The sequence below is a fragment of the Equus quagga genome, chromosome 18 (assembly GCF_021613505.1).
Source record: "Equus quagga isolate Etosha38 chromosome 18, UCLA_HA_Equagga_1.0, whole genome shotgun sequence".
NCBI classification, from domain to species: Eukaryota; Metazoa; Chordata; class Mammalia; order Perissodactyla; family Equidae; genus Equus; species Equus quagga.
Window position 1 is genome coordinate 20,509,098 of NC_060284.1, and position 20,291 is coordinate 20,529,388.

At 35.5% G+C, this 20,291-nt stretch overlaps 2 protein-coding genes across 19 annotated transcripts in view; one reads left to right on the forward strand and one right to left on the reverse strand.

Moving 5' to 3' along the window:
- SPATA1 (spermatogenesis associated 1) overlaps window positions 1-17,837 on the forward strand; it is a 67,570-nt gene extending 49,733 nt beyond the window's left edge. For 13 of the 18 annotated variants that reach the window (XM_046645259.1, XM_046645253.1, XM_046645256.1 and 10 more), the window contains 2 exons: window positions 1,854-1,923; window positions 6,811-6,998. In XM_046645259.1, coding sequence (XP_046501215.1) covers window positions 1,854-1,923; window positions 6,811-6,839 — 99 coding nt within the window. In that variant the 3' untranslated portion in view covers window positions 6,840-6,998. Of the gene's footprint in view, window positions 1-1,853; window positions 1,924-6,810; window positions 6,999-16,574 lie in introns of those variants that run through there. The other 5 variants (XR_006885998.1, XM_046645258.1, XM_046645254.1 and 2 more) reach the window with 5 other exon arrangements.
- On the reverse strand, window positions 1,043-19,568 carry CTBS (chitobiase). Its single transcript, XM_046645272.1, has 7 exons — window positions 18,987-19,568; window positions 15,977-16,115; window positions 15,280-15,488; window positions 6,791-6,959; window positions 5,009-5,106; window positions 4,361-4,516; window positions 1,043-1,341 (listed from the first exon to the last, which is right to left on the reverse strand). Exons 1-7 carry the CDS (start codon window positions 19,158-19,160, stop codon window positions 1,150-1,152), a joined length of 1,137 nt encoding a protein of 378 aa, XP_046501228.1. The 5' UTR covers window positions 19,161-19,568; the 3' UTR covers window positions 1,043-1,149.
- Between the last annotated feature and the right edge of the window lie 723 nt (window positions 19,569-20,291).

The following is a 20,291-nucleotide window of genomic DNA, read 5'->3' on the forward strand; positions in this document are numbered from 1 at the left end:
ATTGTGTAAGTAGGAAATGAAATAACCTGGAGACTGAATCATCATTTATTCCAATTTGTATGGGAAAAAATGTGCAGAGAAGGCAGGATTTATGTTTAATCTTAGTATTTATAGAAATCAATATAAGAGCAACACAGTGTTCTTCTTAATTGCCGTGAGAAAGAGAACAGAGACCTCTGTACATTTAGAAAAGTTCTTTGCACAAAATTTCTCTGTTAGAAAAAGAAAATAGTTAAGAAATCAATGTCTTTAGATAAAAGTAAAATGCAGAAGAAATATAGAAAAAGAAAAAAATTAACCGTGAAAAGAAAACTAGTCAAGAAATAAATTATAGATGTCCATAAATGAAGGAATATTAATAATTGGAAGAGTAAATGACAATGATTAGAATCAGCTTCAACACCAAGTTTTTCCTGAAAATTTCAAATATAGCCTCATAAAAAATAGTTTCGTTGAAAAATATTAGGTAGCTCTAACCTACCAATTCAAAATATGACTGAGTTATTTTCTTATATTTTGTGAGGATTTTAATCCTTCATTTTCTTCTTTTTCTCTGGAAGCTTAAATGAGTTAAATTCAAGTGACTCAGAGAACATAAGTACTATATGGAGTCAAGAAGCTGAAAAATTATTTGCATCAGTTTGAACCTAAGGAGCAGACATTAAATTGCAGGTTTCAAATTTAGATTTATTGAACAAAAAGCACAGAGCAAACTGCTTCTCAAAGACTGGGTTTTTAAAAAGCCAATCTAAGCAAACAATTTCCACTTGAAACAATACATATTTTAAAAATTAGCATTCATTTGTAAGCATATATTTTAACATCATGTGGGAAAATTTAGCATAATAAAATTCTGAAGATGATTATTCCTAATTATAGTATTAAATATCTTATAGAGGAATATTTAATATAGCAAGTTGACTTGTTTCTTACCTTTATGTTTCTAGACACTGAAGATATAAATATGTATGTATTTTTCAAATTCAAACAATCAAAACACTTTATTCTTTTTCTGTTTTTGAATATACTAATAACAAATATATAGCAACATGACAAAAATGTATACATTTTTTATCTCCAAGAAACTAGATCTATTTATACAGATCATTTTTGTAAATCTTAATAGTTTGACGAAGATATTCATCTCTGTCACAGCTTTGGTTTTAAGGCTCTCCACATGTCTTCAGTTTGCTGTTTGGCTATAGGGTCTCCAGAGTAGTCAAGACAGTTTGCGTTCCACATGCCAATGCCGAGTAAGCCACGGTTTTGTATGTATGCTGCCTTTAAAGAAATGCTCTGAGGGTTGTCAAACCACACTTGATGAATATGGCCATCAGAGTCCTATACAAATAAATCAAAATGGAAATTTAAAGTATTCAGTACAATAAGAGGGGAAAAAGTTTCTTAAATCCAAATATTCAAAAAGGATACAATGAAATAATAAAAATTTTAGGTTACAGTACTTTCCAGCTCTGATTCCATGGTTCTGTATATGGTACTTTCTAGATGTTATTGCTTGTGGCACTTTTACAACAGCAGAGATTACACCTTCTAATAAATTCTGTTTAAAGTTGTTCTCAAGCCCTAAGATTCCTCCCTTGCTCTGATCTGATGATTATCAACCAAGATGTACATCTGAATCACTTGTGGGGCTTTTAAAAATACCTGGAACCCATACCACATGAAACCTATTGGATCAAAATCTTCCAGAGCTGGTGCTAAGACATACATTTATTTGTTTATTTTGCATTTTAAAGTTCCGTTCAGTAATTCTGATGTGAAACTAAGGTTAAGGAGGATCATTGCTCTGGTCCTCTAAACCCAGCTTATACACTTTTTTGTGTTCCCTACAGTTCCTGGAAATGTGCCTAGTTAGGAGCTCAACAGATGATTTTGCTTGTGATGAATTGGCCAAATCAAAAGGTAATGGCAATGGACAAGGAAAATATCTCCTCTTCTAGGTCTTACAGAATTGATTCTAAGAGCCTGTCCGGTCTGGACTCCATGGGCAACTTATGCACATGCCTGATTAAGAACCATAAACTAGAAAATAGTCTTATGCTTACTTTCCCTGTAAGTCCTACTTCCCAGAACACTTGCCTCTATCTAGCACTAACACAGTCTCTCTTCGAAGGTATATAAGCTATTAGATAAGGGATAAAGGAGGGAGGAAAAGAGCAGATCTAAGTAAAAGGGTAAAGGAAAGGGGAAAAGACTTGTGATTAAAAACAATTTACTGATTTTTATATACATCTGGGAAACTTTTTAAAGGCAATTCTCTATGAAGGCCAGTAACATTTTTATTTATGGTAGCACCACTGGAATTAGAATAGTCTCCTAAGAGACTACTTTGAAGGACAGTAGTCACTTAGTAAAGAAATAAGTGTGTCATATTTAAGTATAGTAGACTCACCACGTACGAGCATATCTCATACTGTATCTTATCTTCCAGTCTTTAAAATCTTTAGAATTAGAAAAGCCATGCATGCTCTAGTGACAATTGTGATTCACTATTAAGAGGCCATTTGTAAAACCTGTACCTAAATATAGAAAGATTTATATTTGAAGATTCAGGGGCAAACCCAAAGACATATACCTTTAAATTTTGCCACTGTCCTAGCTAGTACTTGAGCCTTCTTGATACTGTTAAGAAATTTCAAATGCCTCAAAATAGTGAAAGATCAAAGGATGAAACTGAGTATATCTAAGATTGATATATGCATGATTAAGGCATGCATGCCTTCAAGAATATCAAGTATAAGATGAAGCTACCATTGCTGAGACATCATAAGAAGGCAGAATGATTCTCCTCAGTCACAACAGAAACTTGATCTTGCTTGCTATAGAATTTTACAAGGAAGAAAAGAGAAGAACAAAGTAATTATAACTATGTTGATGTCTAAACTGCCATTAAATTAATGGCCTTCAAGGCTCATCAAAATCGTTCCTGAATTCTACAACCTTAAAGAATGTGTCTTCTTATTCATTAGAGAAAAAATAAGTCAAGGATTACAAAAGAAACAGTACATCATAATGTAAACTATTATTCTATAGTAAATATTTCTAAATTATGTATAATTGGTTACATTACCTTTACCAAACTGATATCCATGAAACATGTTCCCCCTGCATGTTTCTAAGAGCGCGGTGAAAAAGGTTCTATGTTAAACAATTAAATGGCTTTATATACTGCTGCACATCTCAAATCCTTTATATCAATGTTATACATTGTAACATTATAAATCTCTAGGAAGGACATATAGTATGCAGTGTTTTCCACATATATTTGGCCATGGCACATGTGTGTGTATTTGTATGTGTGTGTGTCTGTGATATTAACAGTTCCAAGAACAGAGTTCTATAAATACTGTTTGGCAAAGATAGGATTACAATATACCTTATAGTTTAATTAATAGGTATATATTTTAGATTCTAAAGTTTAGAAAGCTCTACACTAAAGCTTTCTATATAAGTGATATACAGGCATGTACATGTATAACAATTATAATTTATTAAATATGTTTGCAGTCATTTTTTATAAATGGGTATCAGACCATTAGTAAGGTATATAAATTCTTGCTCAAGTTAACTTACATCATATCATTTTAGGGCTCCTTTTACAGTAACATAATCCAAAGTAAATTCAAAGATGGTTTGTACTTAAAGTCTTGAGGTTTGAAAAAGTTTTTATTGTGCTGAAAGTAAATTATGAAAAATATAACTTTTTCTTGCCTCTTTGAATGGTAATTCCTATTTATCAAACACTGCCTGACAGAATTACTAATCATTTACTCTGTTTCTTCAAGTTTCTGTTTGTAATATTTTTCTGTCTCTAATTTTTAACATGTTTTATAATTTGTCTAATATCACGTAGTTGACTGACTTGAAATCTGAAATGATACCGTTTTCCATTGTAAAGTTCATGATGATGCGTCTCCTGTTCTCAGCCCCATTCCTCCCTATATAAGAACCTTTTTGGAACCTTTAGGCTACTTTGAATGGAGGCTTTTGAGCTAGTAACGTATTTTGACCCAAAGCCCTTTCAGAAGACATAGTCATCAAACATAGCTGTCAGCTATTAAGGAAATCCTCTTTGTGATATGCATGTTTTGATAACATCATCTAAAATGACAAGTGGCCCATGCAGAGCAGTTCCACTATTAGCATAACTTGAATTGCTCACCAGGGAAGTCAAGTTCCTGATTACACAGATTCAAAGACAAGTTTACTAATGTAAACAGCAGTCTGTATGTTATACCCTAAAGGAAAACTAATAGAAATTCTTAATATCAAATACGTAATTATAGAAATATGCAATTATGAAAACTAATAAATGTTCATAATTTGTGAAAAGTCTTACTTTATAATTATAATAAGGAGACTTCTGATCTTTATCCCACTGGATTCCAGAAAGGGAACTATTTACTTGCTTCATAATCTCTTTATATGGCACTTGATGTGTTAAAACACCACTACAAGGTGGAGAATGGGCTTTTGCAGTGAAACAAACATCATCCTAGAAATGCAAAGATGTTCATGTTATAGATTATCAATTAAGCAAATCTTTGGAGCCAAACCAGAAAACATAATTAAAACTACGTATTAGAAATAAAATATATCCCAAAAATAGATAACCTGACTATACAGAATAAAAGTTAAATTTTATTATTAAATAGAAATATATGATATTCAGAAACTTTCATGAGATTAAATAATTAAAAATAAACTGCTTTTTAGTTTCAAACTATATTTCAGAAATTCTAAATAAAGTTCATATATTCTATATATATAGAAGTTTATAAATTCTAAAGTTTATATATATAAAATAAAACTCTAAAGTTTAAAATAAATAAAATAAAATATATATTACACTTAGATCTGTATTATTATTATTGTATAAAATATATATTTAATGTATTAAAAAAATTTTTAAGTATTTATAAAAATATAAATAAAGGCTCTAAAAAACAGAAAGAAAAAAATTACATGAGAAATTATCTGTTCTTACCTTTGAAAGATTCAGGCAGGTATAATCATAACCATACCAGGGAAGACCCATTACAAGTTTCTTAGGGTTGATGCCCTTCTTGATGAAGTCATCATATCCTAATCAAATAGGGACAGGAAAAGCCTTTTTTTTTCTCTTTATATGTCTACTAATGTGTTTGCATAAGCTATGCTACCACTCAGAATCTAAGTTTGTAAAAACAGGTACATTTATACAAAATACTAATACCATATTTCTTTAATATGATGTTATAAAAGTGTCATCCCTTAAGAACTATAACTTCTGTATCCCTTTCTAAACCATTTCTTTTTGAACAATAGAAAAGATTCAAAACAATTAACATCAAATTAAAGCAAAAAATTCACAAAATTTAACTCCAGGAAAAATGGCACATTTCAAGAAAGCATGCTGATTGTGTCTATTAACTACTAAGACATTATATATTTGATATTCTAGATTCTAAAGTTTCAAAAAAAGTTCTGTAAGTCTTAAACTTTGTGGCAGGAATGGTCTCAGAATTTCTTACAGAAAGTACAAGTGCTTCATGTTTTACAAATACCCTATAAGTATGAATTACAGCTGGGAATAAGAACTGTTCCCCCTCTTAGTCTATAGTAGATAATCTGTAGTTCAAGGAAACAAAGAGAAAAATGAACAAATTCCTGGTACTGTCAACCCCTGTCTTGTACAATGCTGCAAATTATGTTTTCCCACCAAGAGATGTTCCAAGATTATCTAGAATGTTGAATTAAGTAAGTATGCTGCTTCTCAGAGCCTTTAAAGTTATTGTGTACTATTATATATCTAAGAAAGGGGTGGGATATGCATCATTTCCCAAAAAAATTTGATAATGAGCCTTTTATTGATAGGACACAATTATCATCTCATGAAACAGAGTTTGGAAACACTGGATTAAATAATTACTTTGTAATTATAACAAAATTAAATTATTTTTCATATTTTAAATCTTATATGCTTATGATCAGACTATCCCATCCAAACAATTAGGGTACATTAAAATGAGGCCAGGTGCTAAGATTTTATCTCTATATGAAAATGAAAAGATTTTTTATTTATTAGTCAATCAACAATTAAATCAATGCCAACTATTTTAGAAAACTTCAGTTGAGTCCAAAAGATAGCAAGCAATCTTTTGTTCAATTCGCTGATGAGATACAAACGAATCCAAACATTGGAAAGGATAATGCAAAGGCAACATCATATGAATGACAGATCAGAAGTACTCTTAATTCTAATAGGGATATAATTTTTAATACAGCATGGGTGCTAATATTAAATGCCAAATAAAATAAAGCCAGTCCTATCAATCATGTATGGTAGATACTCACATCAGAACTATCTTTGCTATTAAATTATTTAATATTGGCTATTTCAACAAAAATATCCTGTCAAATTCTAGATAAGCAAATATCTTCTTTGTGTAATTTCATGACAAGAATGTTGACTTGAAGTTAGAACACCTGCTTGAGTCCCAACATACAATACTTAATATCTGGGCAACCCTGAGACCTTAACTCCCTTACCTTATCTATAATAGAAGGTTAATAATAATATACCTAACCCACAAGATTTTAGAGCTAAGTGAAAAGTTAAAAACTTTCTAAACTTTAAAGGTCTCCAAATTAAGTGATTTTTATATGTTTCAAGAAAGCTTTACAAATGGAAAAGGTATACAAATGACTTAGAAATACTAAGTATATCTTAATGTTTGAGGTTCTGGAATTAATATTACCAATAAGTGCAAGTTTTGTGGATTCTTACCAGTTAATGTCGTATTATAGGGAGCATTGGCTGCTGCAGTACATTTTGACCAGACTGGATTGTGTTCATCATAAGACATCACAAAGACAAAGTCACAAGCGTCTGCAATTGCAGTATAATTGTAGCACCTGTCTGTGTACCTTGGAGACCAATTAACATCAAAGGTTACCTGTGGAAAAAATATACCATTTTATGTAACATGATCAAATATGCATATTATGTCAGATGTTTTGTTGATTATATATTCTCTTGCCTCATACTACCTAAGAAAACAGAACTGCTTATGTATATGAACGTAGGGCTTGACATGTGTAGAACTAGAACAGTTCTAAGAAATATATTTTTCCCTACATGGACTGACCTAGACATATATTTGGACAATGTTTTGGACATATATTTGGATAATGGACATATATTTGGACTCAGACATGTCTGGCCATTTACAAAGACCAGGAGCAGGGCACTGTGTAGAAGTTTTAAACTCACATGTTTTGAGAGGCTAGACTGGTAACTCAGCAGGTTGAAATAAACAGGTGTAATGACAATAGATTGTGGTGGAGCAACTGGAGAGGAAAAGCACACTAAAAGAATTCAAAGACAAAGGTTTTAAAAATGTTATGCAGGCTAAATAAGTCATCCGTTGGCACAAGCTGACTAGCCTGCGTTGCGCGTTTGAGCCCCTGATTTACAGTTACATTACATGTAGGTTTAGTCCAACATAACAGTTAAAGAATAGTGGTGTTTTATGGCTACAGGTACAGATTAATCAACTCAAAATGTTGAACAAATCACTTAAATGATTTTATTTTATGGAAATAGTCAAATACAACTTGAGTGAGAAATTATTTTCATTTTAAATGATGAGCCAGCCTTCAACAAGGATGACTCTCTTTGAAATATTTATTACCTTAACCAAATATTAATTAGCCTTATTTTATATGTGTGAAAATGTTCTAAAGCGTCATTAAAAGTTGGGATTTTTCTTAATTAGGCACTCAATAAATACACTTTAAATATTACAAAAAATTGAGATACTTTCATTAAAATTTTTAGACTTTGGCCTCTACTATAACTCTTTTTAGGACTTTCTCAAAGTTCTCTCTATAATTCTCTCAGTATTAGCACAAAGGAAAGGTCTGTTTTACAAGTACAAGCTTTCCTCAATAGCTCTCCAGCAAAATAGGTTATAAAGTGAACTTTTTACATATTGGATCCCATTTTATTACTGCCTCCCATTACAAAATGAGAGGTATATCATAGCAATAGAGAAGATAAATGATTACCTCTAAGTAGGTAAATTTCAAATCCATTTTGTAAGTCCTTACCCCTCACCTCAGCATTCAGAGTCCTTTCACCTGGATTTCCTGTCAGAGTTAATCTCATATTTTTGAGAAGGCAGTATTAGTATATTAGACAAGAAGTCAAAAGACTTTGGTTCTAATCTTGGCTCTGTTATAACTAGGTCTGCGTCACTTAAAACATCTGAATCTATTTTCCCACCTATAAAAATGAGGACATAGAAAGATCTCTTCAAGAGCATTTCTACCTTTAATTCTATGACCACAATTCTGTAAACTTAAATTATCATCATTTCCTCAAAACTTATTTCTCCTTTCAGACTCTATTTTAGCCATTTTCTTTCTGGTCACCTGTTTAAGAACCTTTGGGCCATTCTCTCACTCTTCTTCCCTCATAACTCATAACTAATCTCCCATTTTCCCTTGGGTGGCCTCTCACAATCGTTCTGCTCCTTCCTTTCCATTAATTAATTAATTCAATAAATATTTATTGAATATTTACTGTTAGGATTATGTCATCATCCCAATCCAAACTATAAATCCCAAATTACTGGATTATTGAGTTAGTCCTTACTGGTCTCCCTTTCTCCTCTAGACTATTTTTACACACTGCTGTAGAATAATCTTCCCCAAACACTTCTACACATGTAACCCATTACATACAGAATAAAATGCATACTCTTCAGTCTAACATTCTGGATCTTCCACAGTCTGGCCTATCCAGGCATCTTTAGCTCCCACTAATTTACCTAACATGAACTTGACATAGTAGCCCAAATTGTTTTACTTATCCCTCAAAAACTTGGAAATAGATATTCCTACTGCAAAGTATTTGCTCAAGCTCTTCCTCCTTGCCTTTTCATTATAGCTTCAGCAGGACTAGCAAATAGGTGGTTTCCCACACACCAATTTAACCTATTAATAACAGCAACCTAGAGAATGAAGGAAAAGTTTCTGAGACCAAAATTTGTGAAGAGAGGACTATGATGGCCTGAATACCAGGTATTTGCTGTTCTTGGAAAAGCTGAATTCCACATTGACAAGCCGCCTCTATTTGCATAAACTTACAGAGATGTCAATCCTTATATCATTTATTATTTTTCCAGTGATTCTCAAGTTCATATTGACCAACTGTACCAGAATCACCTAGAGCACTTGGTAAAAATACAGTTCCTAGGCTCTATCACAGACCTACTGAATCAATCTCTGGGGATATTTTTAACAAGCACTCCCAGGTGATCTGAGATAAGTTAGAGCCACTGGTTTATACTACTTATATATACTACTCACATATACTACTTACATGTACCACTTATATATTTATATATGTATAAATATACATATTTATATAAATATATATTTGCCACATATTTTTATATACTTATATATTTACACCTTGTATTTATATTTCCTACTTAGCTAGATTTTAAATTTTTGAAAGGCAAGGATCATTCATTCACTCAATAAACACTTTTTTTTTTTCCTAAGGACAATTCACCCTGAGCTAACATCCATTGTCAATCCTCCTCTTTTTGCTTGAGAAAGATTCGCCCTGAGCTAACATCTCTGCCAGTCTTCCTCTGATTTGTATATGGGCCACCACCTCAGCATAGCCACCGACCAGCAGTGTAGGTCCATGCCTGGGAACCGAACACAGGCCACTGAAGCACAGCATACTGAACCTAACCACTAGGCCACCAGGGCTGGCCCAACAATTTTTTTTGAGGAAGATTAGCCCTGAGCTAACATCCACTGCCAGCTTCTTCTTTTTGCTGAGGAAAACTGGCCCTGAGCTAACATCCATGCCCATCTTCCTCTACTTTATATGTGGGACACCTGCCACAGCATGGCTTGATAAGCAGTGCGTAGGTCCACGCCCAGGATCCAAACCAGCAAACCCTGGGCTGCTAAAGCCGACTGTGCCAACTTAACCACTGTGCCACCAGGCCAGCCCCTAGCCCAACAAATTTTTAAACATTGTGTTATACATCTGGAAGCTGGTCCTTGCCTTCAAAAAACTCACTATCTAGCCTAGTAGTTCTTTTTTTTTTTCAGCTTTATTGAGGTATAATTGACAAATAAGATTGCAATATATTTAAAGTGTAAAACATGATGATTTGATATGCATATATATTGTGAAAAGATTCCCAACATGGAGTTAATTAATAAATCCACCACCTCACATATTTACTTTTTTTGGGGGGGGGGGGGGTTATAACACTTAAGTTTTACTCCCTTAGCAAATTTCAATTATATGATGCAGTATTAGCAACCATAGTCACCATGTTATATAGTAATCTTCAGACCTTATTCGTCTTATAACTGAAAGTTTATACCCTTTTACCAGCCTCTCCCTATTTCCCCCACCCACCAGCCTCTGGCAATCGCCTACTCTTTATTTCTAGGATTTCAATTTTTTTTGTTAAGATTCTATACATAAGTGATAGCATTCGGTATCTGTCTTTCTCTCTCTGGCTTATTTCATTGAGCATAATGCCCTCTAGGTCATCCATATAGTCACAAATAGCAGGATTTCCTTCTTTTTTTAATTTCTTTTTTAAGGCTAAATAATATTCCGTTGTATATATAGACCACATTTTCTTTATCCATTCATCCATCAACAGGCACTTAGGTCATTTCCATACCTTTGCTGTTGTGAATAATGCTGCAATAAACATGGGAGTACAGATACCTCTTCAAGATAAGTGATTTTGTTTCCTTTGGTATATATCCAGAAGTAGGATTGCTGAATCATATATTAGTTCTGTTTTTACTTTCTTGAGGAACTGATTTCCATAGTGGCTGTACCAGTTTACATTCCTACTAGCAGTGTGTAAGTGTTCCTTTTTCTGCACATCCTTGCCAGCACTTGTTATCTCTTTTTGATAATAGATATCCTAACAGATATGAGATGATATCTCATTGATTTGCATTTCCCTGATGATTAGTGATGTTGAACACCTTTTCATGTACCTATTGGCCATTTGTATGTCTTCTTTGGAAAAATGTCTATTCAGGTCCTTTGCCCATTTTTTTAACTGGGTTGTTTGGTTTGTTGCTATTGAGTTGTATTGAGTTCCTTGTATATTTTGGATATTAACCCTTCATCAGATATGTGGCTTGCAAATATTTTCTCCCATTGCATAGGTTGCCTTTTCATTTTGTTGATGCTTTCCATGGCTGTGCAGAAGCTTTTTAATTTTATGTAGTCCCACTTACTTATTTTTGCTTCTGTTGCCTTTGCTTTTGGTGTCAAATCCAAAAACTCACTGCCAAGACCAATGTCAAGGAGCTTATCCCCTATGTTTTCCTCCAGGAGTTTTATGGTTTCAGTTCTTACATTCAAGTCTTTAATCCACTTTGAGTTGATTTTTGTGTATGGTATAAGATGGGGTCCAGTTTCATTCTTTTATGCGTGTTAATCCAGTTTTCCTAACACCATTTATTGAAGAGACAATCTTTTCCCCATTGTATATTCTTGGCTCATTTGTTATAAATTAATTGACCATATATGCATGGGTTTTTTTCTGGACTCTTTATTCTGTTTCATTGATCTATGTGTCTGTTTTTATGCTAATACCATCCTATTATTATTATTACAGCTTTGTAATATAGTTTGAAATCAGGAAGTGTGGTACTTCCAGGTTTGTTCTCTCAAAATTGCTTAGATTATTGAGGTCTTTTATGGTTCCTTATGAATTTTAGGACTCGTTTTTTCTATTCCTGTAAAAAATGCCATTGGAATTTTGATAAGGATTGCACTGAATCTGTAGATTGCTTTGGCTACTATAGGCATTTTAACAATATTAAATTTTCCAATCCATGAACATGGAATATCTTTCCATTTATTTGTATCTTCTTCAATTTCTTTCATCAATTTTTTATACAATCACACATCACTTAATGACAGGGACATGTTCTGAGAAATGCATCAGTAGGCAATTTCATCATTGTGTGAACATCATAGAGTATACTTACAGAAACCCAGATGGTATAGCATACTACACATCTAGGTTATATGATACTAACCTTATGGCACCACTGTCATATATGCAGTCCGTCATTGACTGAAACATCATTATGTGGCACATAATTGTAGTTTTCAGTATACAGATCTTTCACCTCCTTGGTTAAATTTATTCCTAAGTATTTTACTTTTTTGCTGCTGTTGTAAATGAGATTTTCTTAATGTCTCTTTCTGATAGTTTATTGTTAATGTATAGAAACACAACTGATTTTTTTTTTATTCTGTATCCTAAAACTTTCCTGAATTTGTTTATTAGTTCCAACAGGTTTTTTTGTAGAATCTTTAGGGTTTTCTGTATATAGTATCATGTCATCTGCAAACAGAGGAAACTTTACCTCTTCCTTTACAATCTGGATGCCTTTTATTAATTTTTCTTGCCTAATTGCTCTGGCTAGGACTTTCAGTACTATGTCGAATAAAAGTGGCAAGACTAGGCATCCCTGTTTTGTTCCTGATCTTAGAGGGAAAGCTTTCAACCTTTCACTGTTGAGTATGATGTTAGTTGATGTTTCGGTTTTCATATATGGCCTTTATTACGTTGAAGCACATTCCCTCTATACCCACTTTGTTGAGATTTTTTTATCATAAATGGATGTTGAATTTTGTCAAATCCTTTTTCTGCATCGAGATGACTGTTTGATTTTTTTATCCTTATTTTGTTAATGTGGTGTATCACATTGATTTACAGATGTTAAACCATCCTTGCATCCCTGGAATAAATCCCACTTGATCATGGTGTATGATCCTTTTAATGTACTGTTGAATTAGGTTTGCTAACATTTTGTTGAGGATTTTTGCATCTATGTTCATTAGTGATATTGGCCAGTAATTTTCTCTTCCTATAGTGTCCTTGTCTAACTTTGGTAGCAAAGTAATGCCTCGTAAAATGATTTTGGAAGTGCTTCTTCCTCTTCTGTTTTTTGGAAGAATTTGGGAAGAACTGGTAGTCGTTATTCTTTAAATGTTTGGTAGAATTCACCAGTGAAGCCATCTAGTCCTGGGCTTTTCTTTCTTAGGAGGTTTTTGATTAATGATTCAATCTCCTTACTGGTAATCAGTCTCTCAGAATTTCTATTTCTTCATGATTCAGTCTTGGTAGGTTGTCTGTTTCTAGGAATTTATCCATTTCTTCTAGGTTATCTAATTTGTTGGTGTATAATTGTTCATGGTAGTTTTTTATGATCCTTTGTATTTCTTTATTATGAGTTGTAATGTCTCTTCTTTCATTTATGATTCACTTATTTGTCTTCTCCTTTTTTTGGTGAGTGTTTGTCAATTTTGTTTACCTTTTCAAAGAACTAGCTCTTAATTTTATTGATCTTTTCTATTGTCTTTTTAGTCTCTATTTATTTCCACTCTGCTGTTTGTTATTGCCTTCCCTCTAACCTTGGGCTTTATTTGTTCTTCATTTTCTAGTTCCTTGAGATGTAAAGTTTGGTTGTTTGAGATCTTTTTTTTTCCTCGTGTAAGCATTTATTGCTATAAACTTCCCTCTTAGAACTGTTTTTGCTCCATGCCATAAGTTTTAGTATATTTGTTTCTCTTTTCATTTGTCTCAAGATTTTTTTTATTTCTATTTTAATTTCCTCTTTGACCCATTGATTGTTCAATAGCATGTTCTTTAATCTCCACATATTTGTCAATTTTCCAATTTTCTTCTTGTAATTGATTTCTAGTTTCCCATACCAGTGTGGTCAGAAAAAATGCTTGATATGATTCCAGTCTTCTTAAATTTATTAAGACTTGTTTTGTGGCCTAAACACATGATCTGTCCTAGAAAATGTTCCATGTGCACTTGAGAAGAATGTGTATTCTGCTGCTGTTGAATAAAATGTTCTGTGTATGTCTGTTAGGTCCCTTTGATCTACCATGTAGTTTCCTTATCGATGTTTCTGTATTGATTATGTCTCTGGATGATCTATCCATTGCTGAAAATGGAGTATTGAAGTCCACTACTATTATTGTATTGCTGTCTCTCTTTCTCTTCAGATATATTAGTATTTGCTCAATATATTTGGTTGTTCTGATGTGAGGTGCATAAATATTTACAGCTGTCACATCCTCTTGATGAATGGACCCCTTTGTCATTATATAATGAACTTCTGTGTCTCTTGTTACAGTTTTTGGCTTAAAGCCTATTTTGTCTGATATAAGTATAGCTACCCCTACTTTCTTTTGGTTTCCATTTGCATGGAATATTTTTCTATTGCAAGACTGTATCTCAGCATTTCCTACCCATTAGTATGTGGTTATTTTATCAGTCACCCTATGTGTAGGAGTCACTCAGCTAGTTTCTGAATTTCTCTCTGAGGAGGTTGCTCCATGTGTAGCTGTACATTCCATGCGTCCATGGGAGGAGCCTCCTCTGTCTCCATTTGATCCAGAATCTCCTAGCCTAGTATTTCTTAACCATAATCACCTATGAAACTTTTTAAAAACGTGGACTCTGGGCTTATCCAAAACCTTCTGAATAATAATCTGTGGGAGTGTGTTCCAGTGTATATGTGTGGATGTTTACTTTTTTTAAGACTCCTGGTTATCTTGATGTGTGGCCAGGCTTGAGAGTCACTGATCTGGGGCCACATTATCCTGTGTTACTCATACATTGCCTGGCAAGATGCCTTGTGCTGTGTGTGATCTTCTGCTCTAATCATGCTCATTATGGCAGTGGGGAAGCACACTGCCTTTTGTCTGACAAGTTCTATGGAGTTAGTCTGTTGAGACTTATTGGACCTTGGGTGTTCTGCAAGTCATTCAGAGTCTATGAAGCAAGTGAGATACTTTCCCAGAATGACCCCTACTCATAGGCAAGAGGTGTTTCTGTCCTGCACTAGTGAAAGCAGGGCCTAGACAGCTAAGCCCTTCCTGATTCTTGCTGACCCCATTGCCTATCTAATGTTTTTAACCCTGCTGCAAGTCAAGTGGATGGGGCAATCCCAGTATTATATTTTTATGTGAATAGAGAACAGATTTAGCACCTTACAATCCCTAAAACTTTTCTAATAAGAACCTCAAAAGTTCCAGAAAGTTTTTTTAGGATATATGTGCTGAAATTCTTTCCTACTCCATTCCTATAAAATTGAGATTTAATTAGTCATACCTTCATGAATACATTTTGATAGGGAAAATAAGGGGATTCAAAAAAATAAGAAATAAATTTTTACCTGTGATCCCTCAATTTCACGATGGAATGAGTCTGCAGTTTCTTTGACTAAAGCAGTTAATGCATCATATTCAGGTGATGAACAACTAAGTTCTTGTTCTATGTCTAAATTAATTCCATCCATATATTGTGTTTTGGCCAACTGAACTTGTTGAGCTATCCAGGATGCTCTAAAATTAGGATCCATGATAGCCTTTAAGGATACATCTCCTATGGAAGAAATATACATCTTTTGTGCATATATCCTTTTCACAGTTTAATGACATTTTCTTCACAAACCCATTTCAGAGATCAAAATATCTTTAAAACATCTCACTATTTTGGAATACAAAGCCCCTAATTTAAGTTTTCCAAATGGATACATAATATACTAAAATAATAGAAAGCCATTACTCATTAATCTCCAAAATAACTATTATAAATAATTGGTAAAATCATTCCCAAATTAGAAACATAAATTGTGAACTATGACTAGCTAAAGGTCATCAGTCACATTTTGCTCAAAACTGTACAGTGGCTTATTCTTTAAAAAATTTGTATCTGTGAAATGAATTAAACAGTATCTAAGATTAATTTTAGCATGCTAAAAAACATATAAGATGAAGACGAAAAGGGAATTTTTTTGCAAGTCAGGATAGCAAACTATGAAAGTAAACTTACCAATGGGCTGGACACATCTGGTAAAAGCTGTAACTCACCTTTTAGAACTACTCTGGCTCCTTTTGAATGAGCATGGCACATAAGTTCTGAGTCATATGTTTCAAAAAGTACCACAGTTGTAATCTGTGACCAATCATAAAATTTCCAAGTTTTCTCTCCAACATCAAACACAAAGACCTGCCAGAACAACAGCGATAAGCACCATCACTTAAGCCAAGAAGAATATCATGCTGACCATCCAATGTGACATTAATTAAACACCGACCATGTGCCAGGCATGGTGGGCACTGAGAGTACAACAGTGAATAAGACATAGGGGTCCCAGTAGAATTGGTGACAGGGAAATTAGCCAGGCCTGGGAAGCAGGGAAGGGTAGGCTAAGAAGAAATAGCAGTAAGTGCCAAGGCCTATAGGCAGAGATAGCATGGTGGCTGTGTAACTAAATATTGAGTATGGCTGGTGCCTAGAACTTAACTTGGAGGGAGACAGCAGTGAAGAACAAAGAGAGTGGTAGGCAGGGTTAAATCATGAAAGGCCTTGTAAGCCCTCTTGAGAAATTAGTACTTCATCCTGAGGGAAAAGGATTTAAAAAGAGAATGTATGAATTTTAGATATGCATTTGTGTATGCATTTTAGAAAAATCCCTTCAGCTGAAATGGGAAATGGATTAAAGAAAGGCTAAAACTGGAGGCAGAATATCTATTAGGAAACCTGTTGGAAAAATCCAGGCAAGAAATGATGGGGACCTCAACTAAAGCTGTGGAGCGGCAGAGATAAGTGAGATGAATGAACAGATCTGGAAGATCCTAAGGAGGCAAATTAACAGGACTTCATGACTGACTGGATGAGTAAGGTAAGAGAAAGGGAGGAGGTTGACAATACTCAAGTTTCTGGCTGCTGCAGGTGGAACCATAGATACTGCATTTACTATGAATGATTTTTGGTGAACCTGACTTCTTAGAATAGTACTCAAGTTAAATTCTAAGACAGCTGATGTTATATTTCTTCAGTATTTCCCCCCACAGATAATTCTAGAAGCACGGAAGGCTCACTGATCATTTTTATTTTATTCCAAATAAGGTGTCAATTCATTGATTCAGCAAATACTTATTGACTTTCCAATAAGGTCTAGGTATAAGGAGGGTACATTGCTAGGCATTAGTGACAAAGAGGTTAAAAAGAGAGACCAACCAGGTCCGTTAGTTACTTAATTACAATAGTGTTAAGGGGGAAATGGCAGGGGGAGGGGTCCCTACAGCATATAAAGGGGATCTGCTACCCTGGTAGGGCAGGAAAACTTCCCCTGAGGACTACACACTTTTAGGGGAGGACTAAAATCTAGGGAGTGACCTGGACAGAATACAGAAGGGGTACTTGTGGACAAAAAAGCATTCTCAGCAGAGGGAACAAAAAAGGGCAAAAGTTTCAATACCTCAGGAGAATTATGAATTTCTGGAACCAAAAGGATGTGGCTAGAGCACATAAATCCTGTCAGTACGTGGAATCAGATAGAACTACTAAGGTAGGTGGTGGCAAGATCAAGTAAAGCTTTTGTATTTTATCCTGAGATCAACGGAAAGCCATTAGAGTGTTTTAAGCAGGGGTGGGGCATAAGATTTGCATTAAAAAATAAGAGAGAGAAAGCAAGCAAGAGAGATCACTGAACTGCTCTGGGGAGAATGGATGGGAGAGGAGCAGTGGTGGGGAGAGCTAGCTATAAAAGTTAAACCAGACATTTCTTAATTTTCTCAATCTCTCTCTTTTTTTTTTTTTTGCTTTGCTTTTCAGAGTTTACGCATAACTCATTTTTCTGCTAAGCAATTGCCCACTAAAATAATAAAAATTACAGAATATGAAATTGAACAACTCATTATTTTTAGACTCGTACTTCCATCACAAACCTTATCCCCTATTTTAATTCTGACAATAAAATGGAATTTGTTTAAAAAAAAATACCAAGAGCTTGTGGTATAATAGAAATCCTAAAAAAGAGCTGGATGAATCAATTGGAAATATAAGGAAAAAAAGCAATGTAGTCTAGTCTTTGCATTTGAAAATATAGAAAAGATCAGGAGAGAAAAAGACGATTTACCATGAATACATAAATGAACAAAATTTTGTTTCTTTGCATAATTGGTTTTCCAAATGCCCGCAAACACTGCCTAACCACAAAGAGGTATCCGGTGATACAGTGAATCTTTCAGAGGTGACTCAGGCTTCCGAACTAGACAGGTTCTCCATAAATACTTTCACCACTTTTATTTCTTCTCCTAAGCAATGTACATATACCTTTTTATTGGCATTTAAATGCCCCTGCCTCAAACTTAATCTACTAGAACTGGGAGTTGCCCCACTCTTTACAAGAGTTGCTCTTTGACCCTAACCCCTTCGACCTTCCAGATGTAATCATCAAACGCTAGGCAGTCAGGTGGTCTTAATATTGCCTGAGAAAGGGAGTTTGGTTAAAGTTGCCACAGGCCTTAGAAATTCTTAGGTGGGTAGAAGGAAAATTCACTGAAAGACCTATTTTTACCATCCTTCTTGGGTGGTTCTGAGGTGCCTAAAGGAAAGAGCTGGTAGATAAAAGAAAAGGTAAGCAAAGCATTCTGCCTGCCAATGTACTGATGGAGTGCTGAGATTCTTTCAAACCAAATCCTCAGTTTCTTGGGAAAAAATGGGTCTTGCTACTTAGGGAATATCTCATTATCCTACCTCCTTGCTTCTACACCCAGAGCCCAGAGTGCCACCGGAGAGGCACAGCAGAGTGATGAAAGGAGCTTTACTTTGGAATCAGATCTGGGTTTAAATACTTGCCTAGTTCTTCCAGGCAGGCGCTTACTGTGAGACCTGGGAGAAGTTACTCAACCTCTCTGACGGCGAGGAGTTTCCTCATCTATAAGATGAAGGAAATCCATAAAAGTAAGGCCCTCAGCAAGTGCTCAAAGTAGGTTTTGGCACCCACGTCACCTCTTTTTAGGACTCGGTTCTACTCTAACTTCTCTTGGGCCTTGAGGACCCGGCCCCAAGGGGCAGAGGAGAGGCGCTGACCTCGAAGTTGGGGCGGTGGCTGATCGGGCGGCACAGATTTGGATCTTGGCATGGGCAGTTGGCCCCAGCCCAGAGTGGCGCCAGCAGCAGCGGCAGCAACAACGGAACGAGCCCCGGGACGCCACGCAGCGGACGGGCGAGGAGGCGCCGGCTTCCGAGCGGTGGCAGGGCCATGCCGGCGGGCACTGGGTGCTGGGAGCGGGTCCTCGGGCTGGGCGGGGCGAGCTGGTGCTTTCCAAGCAGGCAGGCGAGTGGCTGGGCAGTCTCCAAGGCTGGGAGCGTGGGACCTGGATAAAGGAGCAAGTCACCGGTAAACGTCTACCCCAGAGAGCCAGCCCCTCCCAGCAGACCCGTTGACTCTAGATGTCATCTGTACCATTTATATCGCCCCCCAACACTCTGCACCTCTTTTTGGCTCTGTGTAATAGTTTGTGTATTCCTTGTGGAGTCTGAAGTTGGAGGGAACCCTAAAACTGGAGAAGTAATACGTCTTAAAAGGGATGATTGAGCAACATGGTTGGAATGGCCAAAAGATTTTTAACAATATCCGTTCTGAAAGAAGATGGTGTTTTTTAGGCCCATAAGGACCTGGAGATGACAGCAACAAAATTTTGGAGCTCAAAAGCAGGAGCGTGAGAGGTAAGTACCCCAAGCCCCAGCAGTGGGGAAAGCTGAGAAACAACGCACTTTAAACCATAGAATCCTCAAAGGTTTCTTTGACGCAAATAATCAATAATCAATCTATAAATAAAAATTGGGCTGTTTATTATATTAGCCAGTTTTGAGGACTATAGTGAAACCGTACCCCACACTCACGAGGTTAAAGTAAGAAACAAATTAGCCAAAGTTTCTGAGCTTGTCTTGCAAAATAACAAGTACACTGCAGATAAGGAAATAACTTGCCGACAACCCTTCAACCAAACGTTGAGCAGGCATGTTGAGGGACCAGAATGACTGATCAGTGAACTTTGGATATCACAGGCCAGAAATCCACCACATGTAACCCACAGAGCCCCTCAGATTTACACGTGACCCATGGAGAAACATGAAAGACAGTCATGCCTGCACAGAGAATTCTTGAAACTTCCTCTTACCCTTTCTCAGCCTCCAACACCCTCCTACTCCCTTTGCCCTGATAAATATCCTACACAAAAGCTGCTTGGGGAGGCAAATCTGAGCCTTGCCACCTGTCACCTTGCTTGCCCACCCTGCAATAAAGTCTTTTTCTTTCTACAAAAGGACCTTTGACTCCGTATCTGGCCTTTCTGTCGTGCATTGGGCAAACGGACACGCTTGTGGTTGGTA

Excerpts from the sequence above, each read along its gene's own strand:
- CTBS (XM_046645272.1), bottom strand. The coding sequence starts at position 19,160 with ATGGCCCTGCCACCGCTCGGAAGCCGGCGCCTCCTCGCCCGTCCGCTG. Across the intron at positions 16,116-18,986 it reads GCCACCGCCCCAACTTCGAG|GTCTTTGTGTTTGATGTTGG; the intron begins GTCAGCGCCTCT and ends TTGTTCTGGCAG. Across the intron at positions 15,489-15,976 it reads AGCCAGAGTAGTTCTAAAAG|GAGATGTATCCTTAAAGGCT; the intron begins GTGAGTTACAGC and ends TTTCTTCCATAG.